Source organism: Dermacentor variabilis, chromosome 5, assembly GCF_050947875.1.
Source record: "Dermacentor variabilis isolate Ectoservices chromosome 5, ASM5094787v1, whole genome shotgun sequence".
Classification (NCBI taxonomy): Eukaryota; Metazoa; Arthropoda; class Arachnida; order Ixodida; family Ixodidae; genus Dermacentor; species Dermacentor variabilis.
Window position 1 is genome coordinate 25,047,662 of NC_134572.1, and position 18,870 is coordinate 25,066,531.

Consider the following 18,870-nt stretch of genomic DNA (forward strand, 5'->3'; position numbering starts at 1 on the left):
CCATGCTTCAGAAGCTGTGACCAACGTATGGGAAAGTGGCACCTTCCAAGTGACCCCCTTGTTTTGGTACAACTGAGCAGGCATTGCTTTAATACAGGAAGCTATGCTTATAACTTTATGGTCTGCAAATACAGTGCTACCTGCTGACCTGTAGTGCATATGCCCAATAAGATCTGGAAGGTCAGACTATGCCATGAGGGTCAGTGGTCCACAATGCAAGCTGCAAACCTATGTGTACCTCTTGTGGGTCGAAGTAGGAACGTGCCAACTGGTTTTCCAGGTGGATGTATCTTTCTGGCTCCTCTTGCTTCAACTTGATCATGGGATCTGTTTGCCTCAAGAGAGATCGAGCTGCGCCAAGTTCACGCAGTTCAATCAGCTCTAACACCACCTGAAAAATAAGAATGGCAAGGCACAGCTGCAAATACTGTACAACCGAGAACAAACAACACAAATATGACTTCACACATGCAGCCAGCAGCTTCACAAGAGTGATGACTTGATCAAATTATTCACTTCAATGACCAACCGTCACAAAGAAAAAGTTAGTCGAAAAACCCACCATTGTAACTAGCAAACAAGAACGATTTAGCAATATTACAAAAGGAGAAGCACACATAAAGAAACGCAAAAATTAATTAAAGGGGCTCTGTGAAGCCTCCAGTCAGCAGAGCTATTTCTTCCCCTCCCCTTTTCTCCTCACTCCTCCTCGTTTGCACAGTGCTTACTACGTGTGGGTGTAAGGAAGGAGGACTTACGAAATGACGGGGTTCACTTTTCGCTACCTGCAGATTTTGTGCCAAAGTGGGGGCACCCCGTCACTACCGCACATCGCTACGCATAAAACGAAACGTACCTGCTCATATAGATCGATTAGCTTTTTGTCCGGTAGCTTCAGTGATTGAACAACCTTGAGAACAGTGTCCCAGTGGCCACTGTGAATGTCTTGAACAAAGCTGTCGACGCTGTCAACTGTGTTCAGGGATATGGACGTTTCTTCCTGCAACATGACACAGAACAATATTTATTAGCACGAACCATTCACGTTAGTGTTCTGAACGGCGCTTCTTGGAACCATAAGGAGCTGTTCGTTACCTGTAACACTTGCAGAGTCCGAAAGAGGTTGCTCTCCTTCAGGTACTGCTGTATGAGGCGAACAACGCTGCAACGAAATTCAACTCAGTACACAGCCTACTGAAAGCAGTCGGTGCAAATGCCCATTACATGCATTAACTGGGCTTGTAAGCAGCATTGGAGATCTGAACAACGGTCAGATTTCAATCGGCAAAAATTAACAGAATAAACATGATACGGTAAATGTTCAGATCACTTGAGCGATTCTATCAACTACGCTCGTCTTGTAGATGTCAGGTTAATAGCGTTTGAAAAACACGGCTCTTTATTCCAGACGCAGGAAAAAGGACAGTCACGGCAACAATGACAAATTTAACATTGCACGTCAGGTGGAATTGTCCTGGAAAGGAAATAGATTAGTGTTTAGAAACTTACTCCGCTGACTCGATTTCGATCGCCATTTTCCAAGCGCACGCCGACTGCAGCGGCACTGGTGTTGAGGATAGGTAAAAAATTTACTCTCGACTCCATTAAAACTTTGCAGCGTGCGCGCATGCGCAAGGCATACCCACTTCGGAAATCTTGTCGAAAAAATAACAAAGTAACAAATGAACAAACCACAGTTCACTTTTGTGTGTGAGCGTGTGTGCGGTGTCTGTGGTGCGTTGTTTTGACACGGCCTTCCTCTGTTGTCGGGGCAGGAGTGCAACACACGGAACCAGATGACAGTAGGATGCGTTCTGAACTGCTGTTTTTTATTATAGCACTTTATGCAACAACAGCTGATTGCGGTAAGTGTAGTTCGGGCACTGTCTGTTTCGGATATCCGAGTCAGGGCTATGAATGTTCTCACGCTCCTCTGCTTGTGCCTGAAGCGCCTCGCTTCATTCGCGTTCTCGCACTGCAGATTTTTGCTGCTACAGTTTTTTCGTCGGGGCGCCTTGCGTTGTGGAAGCTGCCATTCTCTTGTAGAGGTTTAAAGCAATATCATCTTCCCCTTCGACGTCCTGTTCAAGCGGCGACCGATAATGGCCATTTTTAAATGTTTTATAGCACGTAGCGTACTTGATTATTACCAGTCCTGGCCGTCCAGAAGCACACTACACAGCACATTTTGGTGGAACATGTCAGATTGAATCTATACGTTGCTGCGTATAACGCCAGCGTCCTTGCTTGCGCGCTTTTTTGCGAGCAGGGCGGCCCATTGTGCTCGCTTAGCAACCGCCGGAAATTCATCGAAATTACGCGAGCGGCCTGGCATTGTGATGCGCGGCTTGTTTGCCTTAATCAGGATCAGCCGCGCTCATCTCTGCCCGAATGGAACAAAAAGCGAGTGCTCATAGCCAGTTTGGTGCGCTTGGGATGGTGGCAAGTGCAATGCCTCGCTTGAGCTCGTCAGGCGTGTAGTGCCGACTGTCAAGAGTGCGACGCGCGTTGGCTTTCCGGACGGCAAGGACGGTGCTCGCCCCTCTGCCTGGGTAACGTTCGCGTTGGCGTGAGTCATAGACGTTTCTGTCACGCGATGTTTTCTGCAAACTTCAAACAGTTCCCGCGATGTTTGTAAACAATCGACGCTTTTGCTGTACTCTATGCTGCGGTTTAAATGGCACGGCGAGACGTTTAGTACGTCGCCGGTGTCATTTGACACACAATGTAACCGGTAGTGTCGAAGGCCAGAAGGCCACTTTGACAAACATATGACCTTTCTTTACGCCCGTTTGTGTGTGCTTTACCGCAAACGGAGGGCATTAGCTAGAGCTCCAAACCTGCGGCGTAGGGCACGGCTCCGGAAAGCAACACGCTGTGCCAAGAAGCCCGAGCGAGTCGTTTCCCCAAGAAATTAACGCGCCTTTCCACTTCCGTTTCTCATTCCTGGCAAAGAGAGGCCAAGACTGAAAGTTTAAAAGCTAATAAGTTGTTACCATGCCACGAAACTCGGGGCGTTAAGTGGCGCTTTCACTAGTCGGGCGCGTTTTTCGATGTGAAAGTGGAGGGCAGTCATCAGTAGTAGCCATGGTAGTAGCGCATAACTCCGCATCGATCAAGACGCCGTCGCCGTTCCTATCACGATGGCCCCTATTCCTTACAGCTTCCCTGACGATGGGTGCTTGTTTCGTTTGTGTACTCATCAATCGCACTTGTGTATACAAAGACGCTCTCGGGCAGAACTCGGGTTCACAAGAAGCTAGAAAAGCAATATTATCCGCAGCGCATTGGACTTGAGCACACTAGAGCTAAGTTTACTGCATTTGTGAGGACGGCATAGCTCTTTTGTTGTTTGGTATTGTTGGAGTAAGAGTTGGAAGACTTTGAACGGCTTGTTTGATCTCCCGATTCTGTGGGAATTGGGCACGTGAATTGGAGAACCTCCGTTGACGCGACGTCGAAACTGCTTGCGGTTGCACGAAGGCGCTGCACGAACCGTCAGTTTGTTTCGGTGCGCAACATGTCATCGGCGGTTCCGTTTGCCCGGACGTCTTTCTGTAAACAGAGCGCGGTAAAAGGCGAAGGCTGCGTCCAGGCGGGTAGGTGGACACTCCTTGCATGTCGCTAAACCGTGCGCAACTACACGCTCGAGGCGTGTCAGCCCGATCCGTCGGTACACTATTTTTAAAGGGACGCCGCACACCGCGAAAAACTTGCCGTGCGAGCGTCGCCCACGTGCGCGCGCTGTGCGGCCGGCGCCACTTTTCCCCTGTGTTAGCGGGGTCTCGTTTTAGGTGTTTGCATGTGGTCCTTCGTCTTGGCCCACAGGCTTATCCACGACGTAGTACATTACACACGGCCTCTGCTATGTGCACCGTTGGCAAATCTCTTTTTAGGCTGGCTTCGCCTAGGGTGATTTGCAGTCTGGCTGGAAGGATTTCTGCTGGTCCATATTTTGTCAGTGAGCTGAAAATTTTATATTACGGGCGTCTGAACGATAAACGACAGTAAAAGATAAAGAAGGAATTCCCGCTGAAGTCTTTGGCAATAAATCGAAGCTATTTCTCACGAACTGCTTACAACTTGCAAGTATTGTAGCAGCATGTGATTATTGTAACATCTCAATTCACAATCACAATAGCGTGCATTGTGGCCACAGATTATTTTAATACCGTTTCTGTGCCTCCTAAGGCAGGTTGCGTCAGGTGCTTAACCTCAGCGTGATGCGACGCATGGACATTTGTGAAATATCAGGAAGAGCTGTATTTGTCGGCGGCACAAAGCAGGCAAATTATGTACTTGGCGTTGCTGGCGATCGCTTTTCTTCGCACAATCTTGTTTTTCTCGCTGTCAGATATTTTCTGCAACACATTGATTCCTACAGAAATCATTGGCCCACGAAGGTTTAGGAGGAAAACAAGAGAAAAATAATGTTATCTGTATTAGTAAATTACCCATTTGCAATAAAAAAAACCACTCCTACCCTGAGAATAGGTTTGATAAGCCAGGAAACTGGCAAAAAGCGAGACGGGTGGCGACGCCGCCTTGAAGTTCCCGCACCAGCTCGACGCAACATCGTGACGCTGTGTCTTCGGACTTAGTTATCTGCTTATCTGTAAAGATGGACTACATTGTATTCTAGTAAAGCCAAAAGTCTGAACATTTAATTACTAAGCCACAATAACTCAAACACAAAAAAATATAATGAAATCCGTGCGTCACACTGACGCACCGGCGTTGGTGTTTCGGCGCTAAATATGAAGGATGCAAGTTTGACCGATTTTTTTTTTTCACTACCGTAAAATTAAAGCGAATAGTGTTCTTAAATAACACTTCTCAGATTACTGATTCAGTGTTTCTCATTAGTGTGGATATCTCTGAAAGGGGGTCGCCCTTATTCCTTTTATTTATTTTTTTCGTGCCTGCCTACAAGAAACTCAAAATATGCTGCAGCCAAGTGTGACAGTCGACTCGAGATCATTTTGAGCCTGGGGAGAATTCTGTTCGTGATAAGCTCATGGTCGTGTGTCTACTCACCGGTTCATTTTCGCGCCCAAATCTTAGCTTCATATTCGGACTATGCGAGTCCGTTTCTACGATGTTTCCATTGACATCTGATTAATAGTTGCAAAACAGGCATGTCTATCCTGGTTTGTGTAGCTGTGAGTGGGGTAGTGCTGCCTGATCCCACGCCTGAAGCGGTATCGTCGTCTTGATATGCGTTCCGTATGTGATCCAACACCTCACTCACACTGGGCACTTTCGAGCACCAAGCAAACACCCCACAGAGCTACTTGGTCTTCGCCGAGCATAAGAAGGTGGTGATCGGGCGATGGCGCTTGCCGCAACTAAACTTAGCAGATGACGTCGCGGCGGGCGATTCGTTTGCCAATCACCTAAGCGATAACATTGTTGTCGGGTGGCCTGAAAACTAACTGGAGCAGCAGGTGATTCACACGTCGCAGCTTATATCTAGCGTTTCACTCAATCACGTAATTTCGCGCGAGCACTTTTAATGAATTCTGCTGTGTGTCGCGACATCCTGCCCTTTAGAAGTAAAACTGGCGTGATACAATGAACGCACCGCATGCCTGGCTTATGTCAGCGTGGCACGCTGTCTTGGCGTGCTTGCTCGTCGCAGAATAAATCAGACGTGGCGCGCTCGTTTATTTCTAACCGCCCTTGATTGCTGGGAAAGTTGAAGTCCGCCAGGAAATGGCCTCATAGACCGAGTGCGAGTTGTGCAATATAGCGGTTTTATTGAAAGGGTGTGAGGGGAGGTGAATGTACACCAATGTTGGACCCTATAATGAAGCATTGGATGTTTCGAGCGCAAACATCGCGATTGCTCGATGACTCATAAGCCGGGCGATACACTATCTGGCACGCTTTGATGTTTATCTGCTGTTGGCACGATGTCAGTATGTGTCGTGGAGTTTACTTTCCGAGTCAAGAGAAACTGCTTACATGCACATTCATGCCACTTGGCGATATTGAAAAGCTGATACTCCCGGCGGTACTTTTCCGCGCTTGGTTCACACTTCGCTTTTTAAAGCGATACTGAAGCGAAACACAAGATAAGTTGAGACAACGTATTCTTTCAAAACTCTTAAGGCTAAACCCCATTAGCGCGATTTTGTGCTCGACAGCGACGAGCGACGGGTTCGCGCGACGGATCAGGCCGTCGCTTGAACAGATCGCTCGGTCTTGTCGCGCGATCGCTCGGTTTTGCAAATCTAGAATTCGTCGCTCGTCGCCCGGAAGTGCTACGAGCGACTAGCCAATAGCGCAAAGCCGGAACTGGATGTACATAACTCCAGTACTTCCGATTGTCGCACGGAACGAGCAAACGATTGAATTTTTATAGGTGCAAGGATAAGAACCTACTGCAAGACTTTCAGAAATATTTTGTGCTGCTTTTTACAGTAAAATACATAAACTTAAGTTAATAAAGCACGCGTCACGCTAGTTTCGGCGCCTCTATTGCTGCCCTCATACCAGCAACACTGGGGAGACGTCGCTCGAAGTCATCGCTCGCATGGGGTGCAACTTGTAGGCGACGAGCGAACGCGACAGCCATCTCCATCGCGTCGCCTGTCGCTGTCGCGTGCAAGATCGCTTGCATGGGGTTTATACTTCATGGCTAAACCCCATGAGCGCGATTTTGTGCGCGACAGCGACGAGCGACGGCTTTGAGCGACCGATCAGGTCGTCGCGCGAACAGATCGCTCGGTCTTGTCGCGCGATCGCTCGCTTCTGCAAATCTAGAATTCGTCGCTCGTCGCCCGGAAGTGCTATGAGCGACTAGCCAATAGTAGGCAGCCGGAACGGGATGTACATTAGTGACGTACTACCGGTTTGCGCACGTGCGCGCTTCTCAGACTAGCGGAACCAGCGAACTACAGAATTTTGGTATGTAAACGAAAAGAAACTTACTGCGAGACCCTTCAGAAATACTTTATGTTGCTTTGTACAGCCAAACAAATCAACTTAAAAAATTATATCAAGTGCCACGCCATGTTTGGCGCTAATTCGATCCCCTAATACCGGCAACACTGGAGAGCCGTCGCGCGAAGCAGTCGCTCGCTTGGAGTTTGGCTACAGTACACTGTAGTTTGACTTCTGGGCGACGAGCGAACGCGACAGCCATCTCTATCGCGTCGCTTGTCGCTGTCGCGCGCAAGATCGCTTGCATGGAGTTTATACTTTATTCGATTTCCTTATCGCAGCAGAGGGCGACGAGGGCACTGTTGCGGTTTTTGAGGGCGACAGAATTGGACAAGCGGCTGTAGCCTGAACAGATGTTTATAGTGCTGCAAGTGCTACTGTACTTTGCGGTAGCAGTATGTGGCGACAGTGAGCGACTGTGATTGTATGTCTACGCTCCTTTCTTTCTTTATCTCTACTTTGTTATCACTGTACCTCCCCCTCTCCTCTCTGCCCAGCGTAGGGTAGCAAACCGGATCTTCCCCTCTGGTTAACCTCCCTGCCTTTCCCCTTTCCTCTGTCTCTCTCTTTTAGATTTTTCTTATTTATCAGTAACAAATTGATTGTTAAAAGAGCAGAAGGGCAGACTTCAATTTTTTTTTTATTTGGCCCCGGAACTTTAGCACTGTCAATGCGTCCTCCCGGTCTATGCAACGAAACTTGACATTTGAACAGTTGAGAGCGATGTGCTATGCGATAAGCTCCGTTTGAACTTTTCTGGCGTTGACCTGGCGCTGTTAAGGCGATGTCAACTTCACACCCCGTATGACATCTTCCCCCTAGAATACCTTGCGCGCTCGTTAATTGAGAAATGCTTGATGGCTAGGCGGCGAAACAACGTCCCCGATTGCGCACACCCGAGTGGCATGTCTGATAATGCGCGTCGCACTCTGAGTGTCTTTTATGTGCGTTGGTCCTTCAGCCGAATGGTACTCCTATTTTTCCCTATTACTTTCACCGCGCACTTTCCTGCAATTGCTGTGATAATCTTGGTGCCTTTTTCACTGTACTGCCATAAAAATGTCGCAGTGATAGCCTCTTGGCCGCTTCTCCTGTGTCCGTCCTCCGCACAAGAGCGCGCTCATAGTGTCAGTTCCTGCCGTCGCGTGAGTCATCTGCTAGGTTCCTCGGTTTTACCAACTGAATCTAGTGGCTTAAAAAAAAAAAGTGCCACTTGTAAACTTTTTTTTTTCTGAATGTGAAAAAAAAGCTATCATCGTGTCGTCAAGGCAACAATACAATATTATCTTGCGCCAACTAGATAATGAACCATCGATATGGTCTACTGCCTTCAAGCACTGTCGTAACATCAAACTTATTCACATAACAGCCTGCTTAGTTTCATTTCCTCGCAAAGCAGTCAATGGCTGGAATGCATCCCTGAATTCACCATTCCCTTTTGCCACATATACTTGATCTCTGGCTTCTTCTGTAATTCAGCTGTTTTCTTCTACGCCGCTTAATTCTGAATGTTGTCTGTGAAGCTAAAGGAAATACTCTTGTTTTGTAGTTGCTAATTCATAAAAGTTTTAAATGAGAAATATGTGTGTGCCAACGTTTTCATTTATTACAGAGTGACTTCATAATTTACCCAAAATATTCTCCATGAATATTCCTCACGATGCTCGTTTTCAGCGTTTATCAAAGAAAAGTTTTACCCCGGTCACACGCCAAATCTGTCATATCCAACAAATGACATTTGTTGCGATTAATGTCATTATCACAGCGCGCTGTCACACGGCGAAAACTCATGTCATTTGAAAATGATGACAATTACGATAGTAAAAAAAGACACGTCTCAAACCCACTTTTGCCCATTAATTATATTCCAATATGCTAAATTCCACTAGAATATGTGATCGTTGCTTCCAAACCGTAGCTAGGGTGGCTAGCCACCCTACCGTAGCGTTCGATCACTAACTTGTCGACATTGCCAACGAAGTCGAGTCGAGCCAAGCCAAAGCTAAGGCGAAGAGAACGAGAAGGGCAGTTGCATGTCATCGTCGTTCTGATGTGCATGCGTGATTCTAATATCCTCATTCTTGTCGCGTGCCACAGGAAAACACGCGCACGCTTTTACGCCAAGTCAATTGAAGCGGCCTCGGCTGATGCTTCGGTGCGAACCAACACGAATGCTGCAGCGAAAGCTAAAGACGGCTGTCTGGTCCCGGGACTGAGAGTAGTTTTCTGTATTTACGCACGTGATGGACTTCAATGTCGTTAAAGCAATAATTAGGTAATAAAATGGATAGAATAGTGATTTTTTGTTAAAACAAAAAAGAAGCATGTACTGTTTGTGAAACACTGATTAACTCGGGGTGTCGAGGATACACATTCAGTTCCAATCGAATGCGAATGAGTTCGGTGAACTCATTCGTTTGTAAATGTCATTTTCGAAAATGTCCTTACGTTTTACCGTGTGACACCAAACAAATGGCATTATCAGCGAATGTCATTCGTTGTAAATGACATTAGATTTGCTGTGTGACAGGGGTATTTTTTTTCTCGGCTTTTTTTTTTTTTTTTTTGGTCACACCCGCAATAACGAATTCACGAACTAAAGTTTGTTATACGTAGGACCTGATGTTTTCGTGCATCTCGCTGTTGTTCGCAGCGAGTTCGACCATAACGGCTATCGCTGCAATAATGTTTCGCGCTGTAGCCTGTGAACTACTGAAAGTTGGCTACTTCGAGCTCGTGGATCGGAATGCGACAGCGTACGAGCCTTCGTTTCGTCTCTCCACTAGCGCTTACCACTATTTCTGGAGTCTGTCGCAGAGCGGGCCAGATAACCGAAAGCCACGATAAGGGCTTCTTATATCGTATCTTTTCATAATTTTAGTTATCTCTACGAGATCGATTGCGACGCTTCCGGCTTCACCGTCCCGTCGGTGGGCCTCTTGACACTTTGACGTCTGTTCCGTGATATCGTGGGAAAAAAAGCTCTGTGCTGTCGATCTCCCGGGCCGGACGCACGTACGCGTGTGCGTCGTCGTAGTCGTGTCCGTTGGGGTGCGGACGATTTCCTCGCGCGCCGCTGCATGTCGGTTCAGGTACCGTCGGGCGAGGCGAGGCCATGCGCACGTGATCCGTACATCCTATCTCACTTTTGCGAAGGCGGGGGCGCGCTGGGGCTAGGCGCGAAGCGTGGCATACTTTTTTTTCGTCATCGTCGTTTGCTCGGCGGTAGTGGGCTGCCCGATCGTGCCTCGAACAATGCTGGCCCGCGAGGGCGAAATGCGAGAGAGAGAGAGAGCGAGGTGGTCGGGCGACGACTTCCTGAGGTGAATCGCCACTCCCCATCGTGCCGCTGACGCTACCACGGCCGCTACCACCGCCATCAGCACCGTTGGGGGAGAGAGAGATCCGAGCGAAGCCGGTTGGTGGGCATCGCTGCGAACAGCTGTGCGAACTAGTTGGGCGCGTGCGCGGTTTTGCGAACTACCCTCGCTGCAGTTTGCGTGCACGAACGAACGGGTCACCCTGCTGGTTGACCGCAGAACGGGTTCCGTTCACATACGGCGCTTCTTTTTTGTTTTTTTGTTTTCAGATAGACAACATCAACCCCTTCTCATTCTGTCAGGCTGTTAGAATGGCCAACGACATTTGTATGCCACAGCGTGCCTTTATTAAGGAATTACTAGGAAAATCCTTGCAGATCTCATGAGCTAAGTTTATCCATTAGTGCAACATTCCCTTTATTGTGCTTTGCCAGCACCTAGTGGTCCTTGTCATCTCATGTGTTGCTATCATGCTACCAAGATGCATATATTGGAATGCCAGAACTCTATGTAGTGTAGCAACCTCTTGTTCTGCTGTGGATTGGAGTTCATGTTGTGAGCCCATCAAATCCAAGAAAGCATTCACTAATGTGTCAGTGCCAGTTTGTGTAAGCTTGTGGTAGCTGAGTTGGTGGCATAATGGGCTTGGTTAAAACACGTTGGCGGGCTAGTTGGTTAGAATCCATGGTAGAGTGTATAAGCGCAACTGGACGAGGACGTAGAAAGAAACAGATACGTAGAAGAAACAGGAGGAGGAAGAGGAGGAGGAGGTATATCTCGCGTCTCAACTCTTCTCTCTTTCTTTCCCACTTCGTTTTTCAAACAGCATTGAGATTGGGATTGCAAACAATAATTTTTATTTTTATAACTGAGAGAGAATAAATGAAAAGGTAAACCAGAGAAATACTGACTGAAAATGAGACGGTTTAAAACAACTTCAAGACGTCTCGGCTTTCGTACGGAAGCCACACAGGTGCTGTCCTAAGCAGCAGTGCCCGTCTGACTTAACCGCCATTCAATCACATGCGCACCTCAAAGCTGTAGGTCATGCTTGGCGTACCAAGCTGGCCGACGGCAACAAGTTGACAAGACTGCAGCCCTTCCGCGGCTACATTCTGCCTGGTCGTGCCACGTTTGCAGTGCACAACTTGTCCTCCTACGTCCCCACTCAACATGAGCACACCATTCTTGAGTTGGGGCTAAATGTTAACACTGGACCTGCACCAGACAAAATAAAGATAATCTGTGCGGTAGAGTGCACCATCGACCACATTGACTGCCCCCAGTGGGAAGAAGCTCGCACTCATGCTATAAGCATTCTCGCAAAACTTTTAACTTTATGCCTCGACTGCCCTGCCCTCAGAGCAAGCGAACACTGTTAAATCTTTGCAGAAATCCTAACATCGTCATTCTACCTGCTGGCAAAGATAATGCAACTGTCACATTGGATAAAGGGGACTACGAAAACGCCCTTTTTGAAGATAACGGAATGTATGTCTGCCTTTAAGCGGAACCCTATGCTCAAAGTGAATAGGGAACTACAGAAAATTCTTGTTGATGTCTTCCATTTTGTTCTTCCGCACAAGAAGGCTTTATACTACTCGCTTCTCTGCAATAACAGCTTGGCACCCGCATTATACAGCCTGCTGAAGGTTCATAAGCCAGGCATTCCCATGTGTCTGATTGTGGACTTCACACGTTCCCCCTTGTGCAAGCTTTCTGGCTACCTTCATTGCATGTTCACGCCTCTTGTGGGAAAAGGCACTTCATTAAATCGGAACTCCTTTGAGTTCATTCAAAAGGTGCACGATATCACGGTTGACAACAATGAAATGTTACTTTCCTTCGATGTGAAGTCGCTTTTCACCAGTGTTCCCGTGGGTCTGGTGCTGGAGGTGGGCTGGGCTGCCTTACTCTGGGACAGATCTCCAATAGACGTATCCAATCTTCTTGAGCTACAGAAGTTATGCCTTGAAACCACATACTTCGTGTTTCGGGATGTGGTCTACAAACCAGTACATGGAACCGTGATGGGTGCTTCAATTTCAGTTATGGCAGCTAACCTTGCCATGGAGTCTGGGAAGGCACAGGCTTTGTCTTCCTTCAACTGCCCCCCAAAAGATTTTTCTGCGCTATATTGATCACTGTTTTAGATTGTCAGGAAGGAATCTTTAAAGGCATTCTTGGCACATCTCAACAGCATAGAGACATCCATTCAGTTTACCAGTTTACAACAGAAACGGAGGTCTCTGGTTGTCTTCAATTTCTAAATGTGCCGGTAGAGAGGAAAAACGGACGCCTTTCTGTTGGTGTCTTCAGGAAGGAGACGCACACCAGTCGCTACTTGCATTACGACTCTATTCCCCCAGCCTGCCACAAACGCTCACTTGCCTCTTCCCTGATACAAAGAGTGCATAGGATTTGCTCCAGCAAAGATGACCTTGCCTCTGACCTGTTCAAGGTGCGCCGTGAATTTTCCGGTTGCAGGTACCCTGTTAGTCTTATTCATTTCATAGAATGGTGCACACGCAATAGCACTTCATTGGACATGGTGCGATCCCGGACCCATGCAGCCGTCATCTATGTGCCAGGGGTCAGTGAGGCATTGGCACGAATTCTGCGGACATTTGACGTACACATGGCACATGTGCCCACCCGTAAGCTGAAGAAAGAGAGAGAGAGAGAAACAACTTTATTTGCCACTGTAGGGTAGGAAGTTAGGGCATGTAGGCCTAGTGTGGCTCCCAGGTGGGGGCGACGTCTTGGGCCCACAAGACGAGTGCGAGTTGCGTTTTTTTGTCTGCTCTTGTCAGCAGCTGGTGTGTTCGCCACTCGGGCACACATTCTCTGGAGATGCGAGGGTAACCCTCCCCCACAATCATTACTGCCAGCTCCTTCCGAGGGATGGAACCGTAAGCTAAAGCATGGAACTCTGTGCACATGAAAGACCGGCTAAAAAAAAAAAAAAAAAAAAGTTTCCAGGCGTTGTTTATAGAGTGCCCTGTGCAGACTGCGACTATGTTTATATTGGCGAGAGCGGAAATTTTGAGACTGCTGAAAGATCATATGAATGACGTCAGAAAGAAGAATGTTGTCTCCAACGCACTTGCGGAATGTGTAGCAACTTCTAATCGTGACGTTGACTGAGACAAGGCAAGCATAATTACGGAAGAAAGAAACCGGTGCTCATGTCAGTATCTGGAATCGCCTCTTATCCAGACTAAAAAAAAAACCTAAACAGAAATGACGGCAATCGTCCACCTGCGTATGCTAGGTGCCTCGGATCACATACTAAAATGGACATAAGTCTGCCTCGTTGAGCCACTTTCTTGTGAACAAGGCTTCCAAAAATCTTGGAAGTTTATAAACCTTCTAATTTTTGGTTGGTGTTTCTCTTTTACCTTTTCATAATGCCTCCTCCCGACTAGACGAATTAACTTCGAACCATTGATTTCAGAGAGAATAAATATCTGTACAAATGGTCAATTGTCACATCCTTATGCATGCTTTTTGAAAAATAATTTTGTCTGAGCACAAAGTAATACCCCAAAAACTCCAATGTACAGAGAAGCCTTCAGTCTTCATCTATGCACTGATAGTGCACTCATTCAGTTTAGAACAACTTGACACCCACAGCTTTTCACATGCTTTGATTACAAATCACATGAACTTGTTCATGATAGGGGCAGCAGATGATCAAAACCATAATCACTCTGTGTTCTGCAACATATGAGAAAGGTGGCATTTATTTTTGCAACAAAATTGATACATAAGATGAAACCTGGGGGAAAAAACACTTGTTTCCTCTCGCAAGAGACCTATTGCCAATCACATTAATGTTCATAATAGTTTGAGCAGATGATCAAAACCATAATCACATTCTATGTCTGCTGCAAGATATCAGGAAGCTGTCATTTATTTATTGAAATAAAAGTGATACATGAAGCAAAACCAAGGGGGCAGACCACTTGTCTTCCCTCATAAAGGCCTGTAACGGGTTAGTGTTTGTCACATTATGTTTACCATCAATTAACATTTTTTTAAAGTTGCACTTGACTTAAGTGGTTGCAAAAGCACGCTACGACTTCTTGCACTTTAGCACATTTTACGAAAGTCGGCTGGAATGTTGTAAAATGCATGATATTGTATAATGCAAGGGGTGGCCAAATATTCGACATTCTGAATATGACTCAAATATTACACAATAACTATTTAGGTTTGAAAAGGAACTATTTGGTATTCCGAATACTCAAAACTAACCAAATATTTTGCAACAACCTACTGTAAAACCTTGCTAGTGCTCTTGGTCTACTAAAGAAGTATCACAAATTATCAGAAATGAAATATTAACAAATGTCTTCAAAGAAAGGGTGATACAAATTGGGTAATGCAAGCTTTGGTTTTGGCTTCTTGGCAGAAGCGTACATGACAACCGTGGTTTTTGCTTGTAGTTCATCGTGTAGTGTTTTTGGAAGTCTAGTCATTTAGCATCTTTATTTTTTATACTATAACCAGTGATGTTTTCCTTGCAGTGGACCTGTTCAGATGTGTTTACGGCACACAGGTCCTTCAGTAACATCCCCCCTCTCCCACAACTTCTCTTCTTTTGGCAAGCATTCATTTACCATTTTCGGAAAGCTGGTCATACAACAGCTATTAATTCTGGGAAAGCTTGTTTTCAACCAAGCTCTAAATATGTTGAGAGGCTATTTGAGCATTTTGTAAATGACATCGAGTGACATTGTGAATATAGGACAAGTCAACAGCGGTTGGCATCGAAGAAAGACAGTATTCTTAGGTGCATTAGTGTACCATGTGGTTTGTTGTTTAGACTGTACTGTGTCTGGGATTGGCCCTGTATTTTCCATCCAGTAAAGCCGCACTTCTGGTTGTGGTTCTAGGTGTATGCTGTTTGAGTGAGTGTATCTGGGTTTCATTTCAGCTTTCTTGCATTAATTATACATTATTACTGCCCTGTACATAGCTCTACACTAACTTGGTACGTCTTTTTCATTCCAAGCTTCAATGTGATACCCTTTTCACTGTGCTACATGCTCTGGAACGCATTAAATAGCCCAATTTGTTGAAAATGAAAGTATCCGGATACCCAGTTCCAGGAACCCCAAATCGATGTTAAGTCTCCAAAGAAGACCTTGTCTTTGAAACTGATCCTTTTTCTCTGACAGCTGAATTTATTGTTGTAGTTGCTAGCGGTCCCTCGCACCTAATCCTGCTGTAAATATATGCATCTCATTCGACTATTATTCTATGGTTGATTCGATATTCAATGCTTCCTGTAATTGTATTCGGAAAAGTCAATATTTGTCCAGCTATATATAATGCCAGTTAAAATCTTCTTTAAACAGAAAAGCAGAATTTTTACCTAAAACGGCATTGAACCCAAAAAAATTGTTGTTACCAATGGCAACAGCAAGCACTCATGCTTTCAGAAAGAGTACAGTCCTTAGCATTGACTTGTTGTGCTGAGTGTGAAAATATGTTGACAATTCTGCATAATATCTATATTTGCAGCAATCACCTGTCAGAGGAATAAATGCAAAATTTGCCTTGGTACAAGTTTTGTTTTGAACTGAGTGTATTAGAGAACGGTATAATTATTTGTTGTATACTGCAGCTGTTGGGACTTCATACCATGATTACTAAATCGACAGTAGCTTATTAAAGCAAGAAGTCTTTCACTAAAAATTTGGTGCCAGTACCCTCAGGTATGCATTCAGTGTGCTATGTGTGCGAAGCCACAAAAGTGTGCCAACTGTTCAAGCATTAAGACAGCCTCACTTAGACTTCTACACTTGCTTGTGATATTGTCATATCCACAGAAAAGTTGGATTACTTTTATTCCAAAGTGGCTGGTTTCATGCCAATCTCCAATATTCCCTCTAGGCACTTTGTGCACAACTATGCGCATTAAAATAGTGCATCAAAGGCACAAAGCACAGAGCAAAATAATTATTTTTAATACATTTTTTATTTTATTTGTGCTGCAAGTTTGAATAATATGTGTTGAGTGTTTTAGGTAAATTAGCTGGAAGGTAGGTGGCTGGGCAGATTGCTCTTGGTATCAGTATGTCTTATAGCAGGTTCACTTTTTCCATTGTTTCTCACAAAGTTTTTCATCGGGGATATTTTTAAAGTGGCTCAAATGGGTGCTTTCCAAATATTCTAAACATGAAAGACTTGTTCTCGTTCTTGTCAGTCCCATAGAGAGTTCTTGCATAAAGTCCATATTCTGTAAACTTAACAAAAATCACTGATGGATTGAAAATTTTCAATCTGTTCTGTAGCTGTGTGTTTCTTACAATTCTGAAAATGCAAGAAATGAGGGGAAACTAAATTTTCAAAGGACGGGTTTAAATTGGCACCTGAAGGGGATTTTGGCAGACTCGCATTGTCTTAAAATGTTCACGTGGTACACGCATTTCACGACCTTCCTCTCCTCCTCACAGCAGGAAGGCCATAGCTTACAAAAGGCAGTGCCATATTTATCTTCCAGTTTCTGTTTTGATGGCTGAGCTTCCTCGTAGCCTGACTGTCATAGAACGAAAGCATGCTTATGTTGGTAGTAAGAGATTATTCTGTACAGTGTTTGTGTTCTCTTTGCAGCAAGAAGACTTAATAGGTTTGTACGACACTATGAGCCTTTGATATACAATCACAATGATGTCCATGAACGACACATGCGGATCAAAAGGTCTCCCCAAGACTATGACACAGCACTCCACCTCAAGTTTTATGCACATAACAGGTAGGGCCCGCTAGGGAAGCCCTACATTTTATATATGCTATCTCATGCCTCTAGGAGGCACTTTTCATTGCCAGCATGTTTGCAGAAGGATTGTGCATGCGAGTGCATGTCTGCTGGTAGTATTTTACATGCAGCTATCAGGTATATCATCATGTGCTTGCAAGTATTAAGTGCTTAAATTGTCTACCACTGGTTCATAGTTTCTGTTTACTGTTATATGCAATGTTTCTCAGACATTTTAAGTTAGTTTTAGAAAAGAGCTTTGAGAGCCATGGCAATCACTGCGTACATTCAGGGCAACGCTCTCATGTAATCTGCCTTGCACCATCTAAGGGAGCTCATACTATATTTATTTATAGATACTGCAATCTTTTACAGTAGCAGGGTCAGAAGATACAAGTACATTCATACAAACATACAGTTCAAGCAATAATGCCGACGCTTGAATTCAGCGTGGCAAAAAGGACAGAACGCATGAAAAAAGGAGCAAATAAACTATCTGCGGTTGAGTCAAGAATGCAGGTGCGCCTGAAAACGAGATAAAGAATTTAGCGTTACGACTTCATCAGGAAGTTTATTCAAATCAACTATTCTTGTAAAATAAGAGTACTTGAAGTAGTTATGCAGTGTTAATGGGGTTACTGCTAGGGAGTGTGTATGATGGGTAGCATAACCAGTTAAAGGTGTTAAGATGTGCGAGGTGTCAGTGTGGTAGTGGCCATTCATTAGCTGAAAAAAGAATTTTAATCTGGAAACACGATTTTGTTCTGTAATCGAAGAGAAGCCACTGCGTTTAAGGAGATCTGTTATAGAAGTTTTAGATCTGTTAAGAGATGTTTTAGAGATGTTATGTAAATCTGTTATGAATTTGCAAGTACTCTTCAGCATACTTTGTGCATGTAGTCAGTGTCTTATGTTTACTTAGGGATAGTTCTCACTCTCTCTAGGGTACTCATGTTTGTAAAAAGCATAAATCTTTGATTATTCTTCTTCTGCAACCACTACCCATTTTATTTATGGCAGCGATTTGGACATTAAGTGCTTCTTAACAAGGGTTTATATTTGGCCTTGTTATAAAGTTTTGTAGATTTATAGCACTAAAAGACAAGTACGGAAGAGGATCAATGCTGGTCCTGTTTTCTCCCTGTCAGTACATGTGGTCTTTTGAGCTATGAAACCTATGAAGCTGCACTGCTTGTTGACTAACGTGGTGTGCATTGCTTGATTTTTCAGACATTTTCATTTAAGGCTAAAACGTGACGCATCAGTATTCAGCAATGACCTTGTGATAGAAGCACACGACAGGAGACCGCTGGACGTAGACCTGTCACACATTTACTCAGGGCATTTAGTAGGTGAGTGTGGTCATTCAGGACTTTTCCAGTCTCTGTTGGACCTTCATATTACTTGCTTGCACGTTCTTGCACCCGTCGCAGATGGGCAGACCGACTTTGAAATCTTCCAACTCTATGAAGGACCCATACTGAAAGAAGTTTGATTAATGATAAATGACAGTGCTGGATCTTCCTGTAACAGAGCAAAAATGTCACTTCTTGAAAAGGGAATTAGGGGCTGTTTGAGTGCTAAGAAAGCTAATGCAGAGTACAATTACAGCTGGGCAACCATCATTTTATGCACTGTAACAGTGTGAGAACAGTCAGCAGCAGATAAGCAGAAAGTTTGCAGATGTCATAAAGTGTGACCCAGCAGGAGCTGTGTACAAATATTAGTAAGATGTTGAAAGTGTTAACAACTTCGTAAGACATCTGCAGTAATTACAAGTAATGTTAACAGTCTAGCTTTCTTGTGCTAGTCAGGTATTCAGAGCAATACTCC

At 45.0% G+C, this 18,870-nt stretch overlaps 2 protein-coding genes across 3 annotated transcripts in view; one reads left to right on the forward strand and one right to left on the reverse strand.

Moving 5' to 3' along the window:
- The window catches only part of Smu1 (Smu1 spliceosomal factor), a 36,105-nt gene extending 34,511 nt beyond the window's left edge, over positions 1 to 1,594 (reverse strand). The window contains exons 1-4 of the mRNA XM_075691983.1: positions 1,510 to 1,594; positions 1,096 to 1,162; positions 857 to 1,000; positions 239 to 391 (exon numbers count right to left, since the gene is read on the reverse strand). Coding sequence (XP_075548098.1) covers positions 239 to 391; positions 857 to 1,000; positions 1,096 to 1,162; positions 1,510 to 1,535 — 390 coding nt within the window. The 5' untranslated portion in view covers positions 1,536 to 1,594. The remainder of the gene's footprint in view (positions 1 to 238; positions 392 to 856; positions 1,001 to 1,095; positions 1,163 to 1,509) is intronic.
- Positions 1,595 to 1,637: 43 nt separating this feature from the next.
- Positions 1,638 to 18,870, forward strand: part of kuz (zinc-dependent metalloprotease kuz) — a 51,307-nt gene continuing 34,074 nt past the window's right edge. The window contains exons 1-3 of one of the 2 annotated variants that reach the window (XM_075691980.1): positions 1,638 to 1,865; positions 16,893 to 17,034; positions 18,268 to 18,389. In XM_075691980.1, coding sequence (XP_075548095.1) covers positions 1,808 to 1,865; positions 16,893 to 17,034; positions 18,268 to 18,389 — 322 coding nt within the window. In that variant the 5' untranslated portion in view covers positions 1,638 to 1,807. Of the gene's footprint in view, positions 1,866 to 9,650; positions 10,367 to 16,892; positions 17,035 to 18,267; positions 18,390 to 18,870 lie in introns of those variants that run through there. The other variant, XM_075691981.1, reaches the window with a different exon arrangement.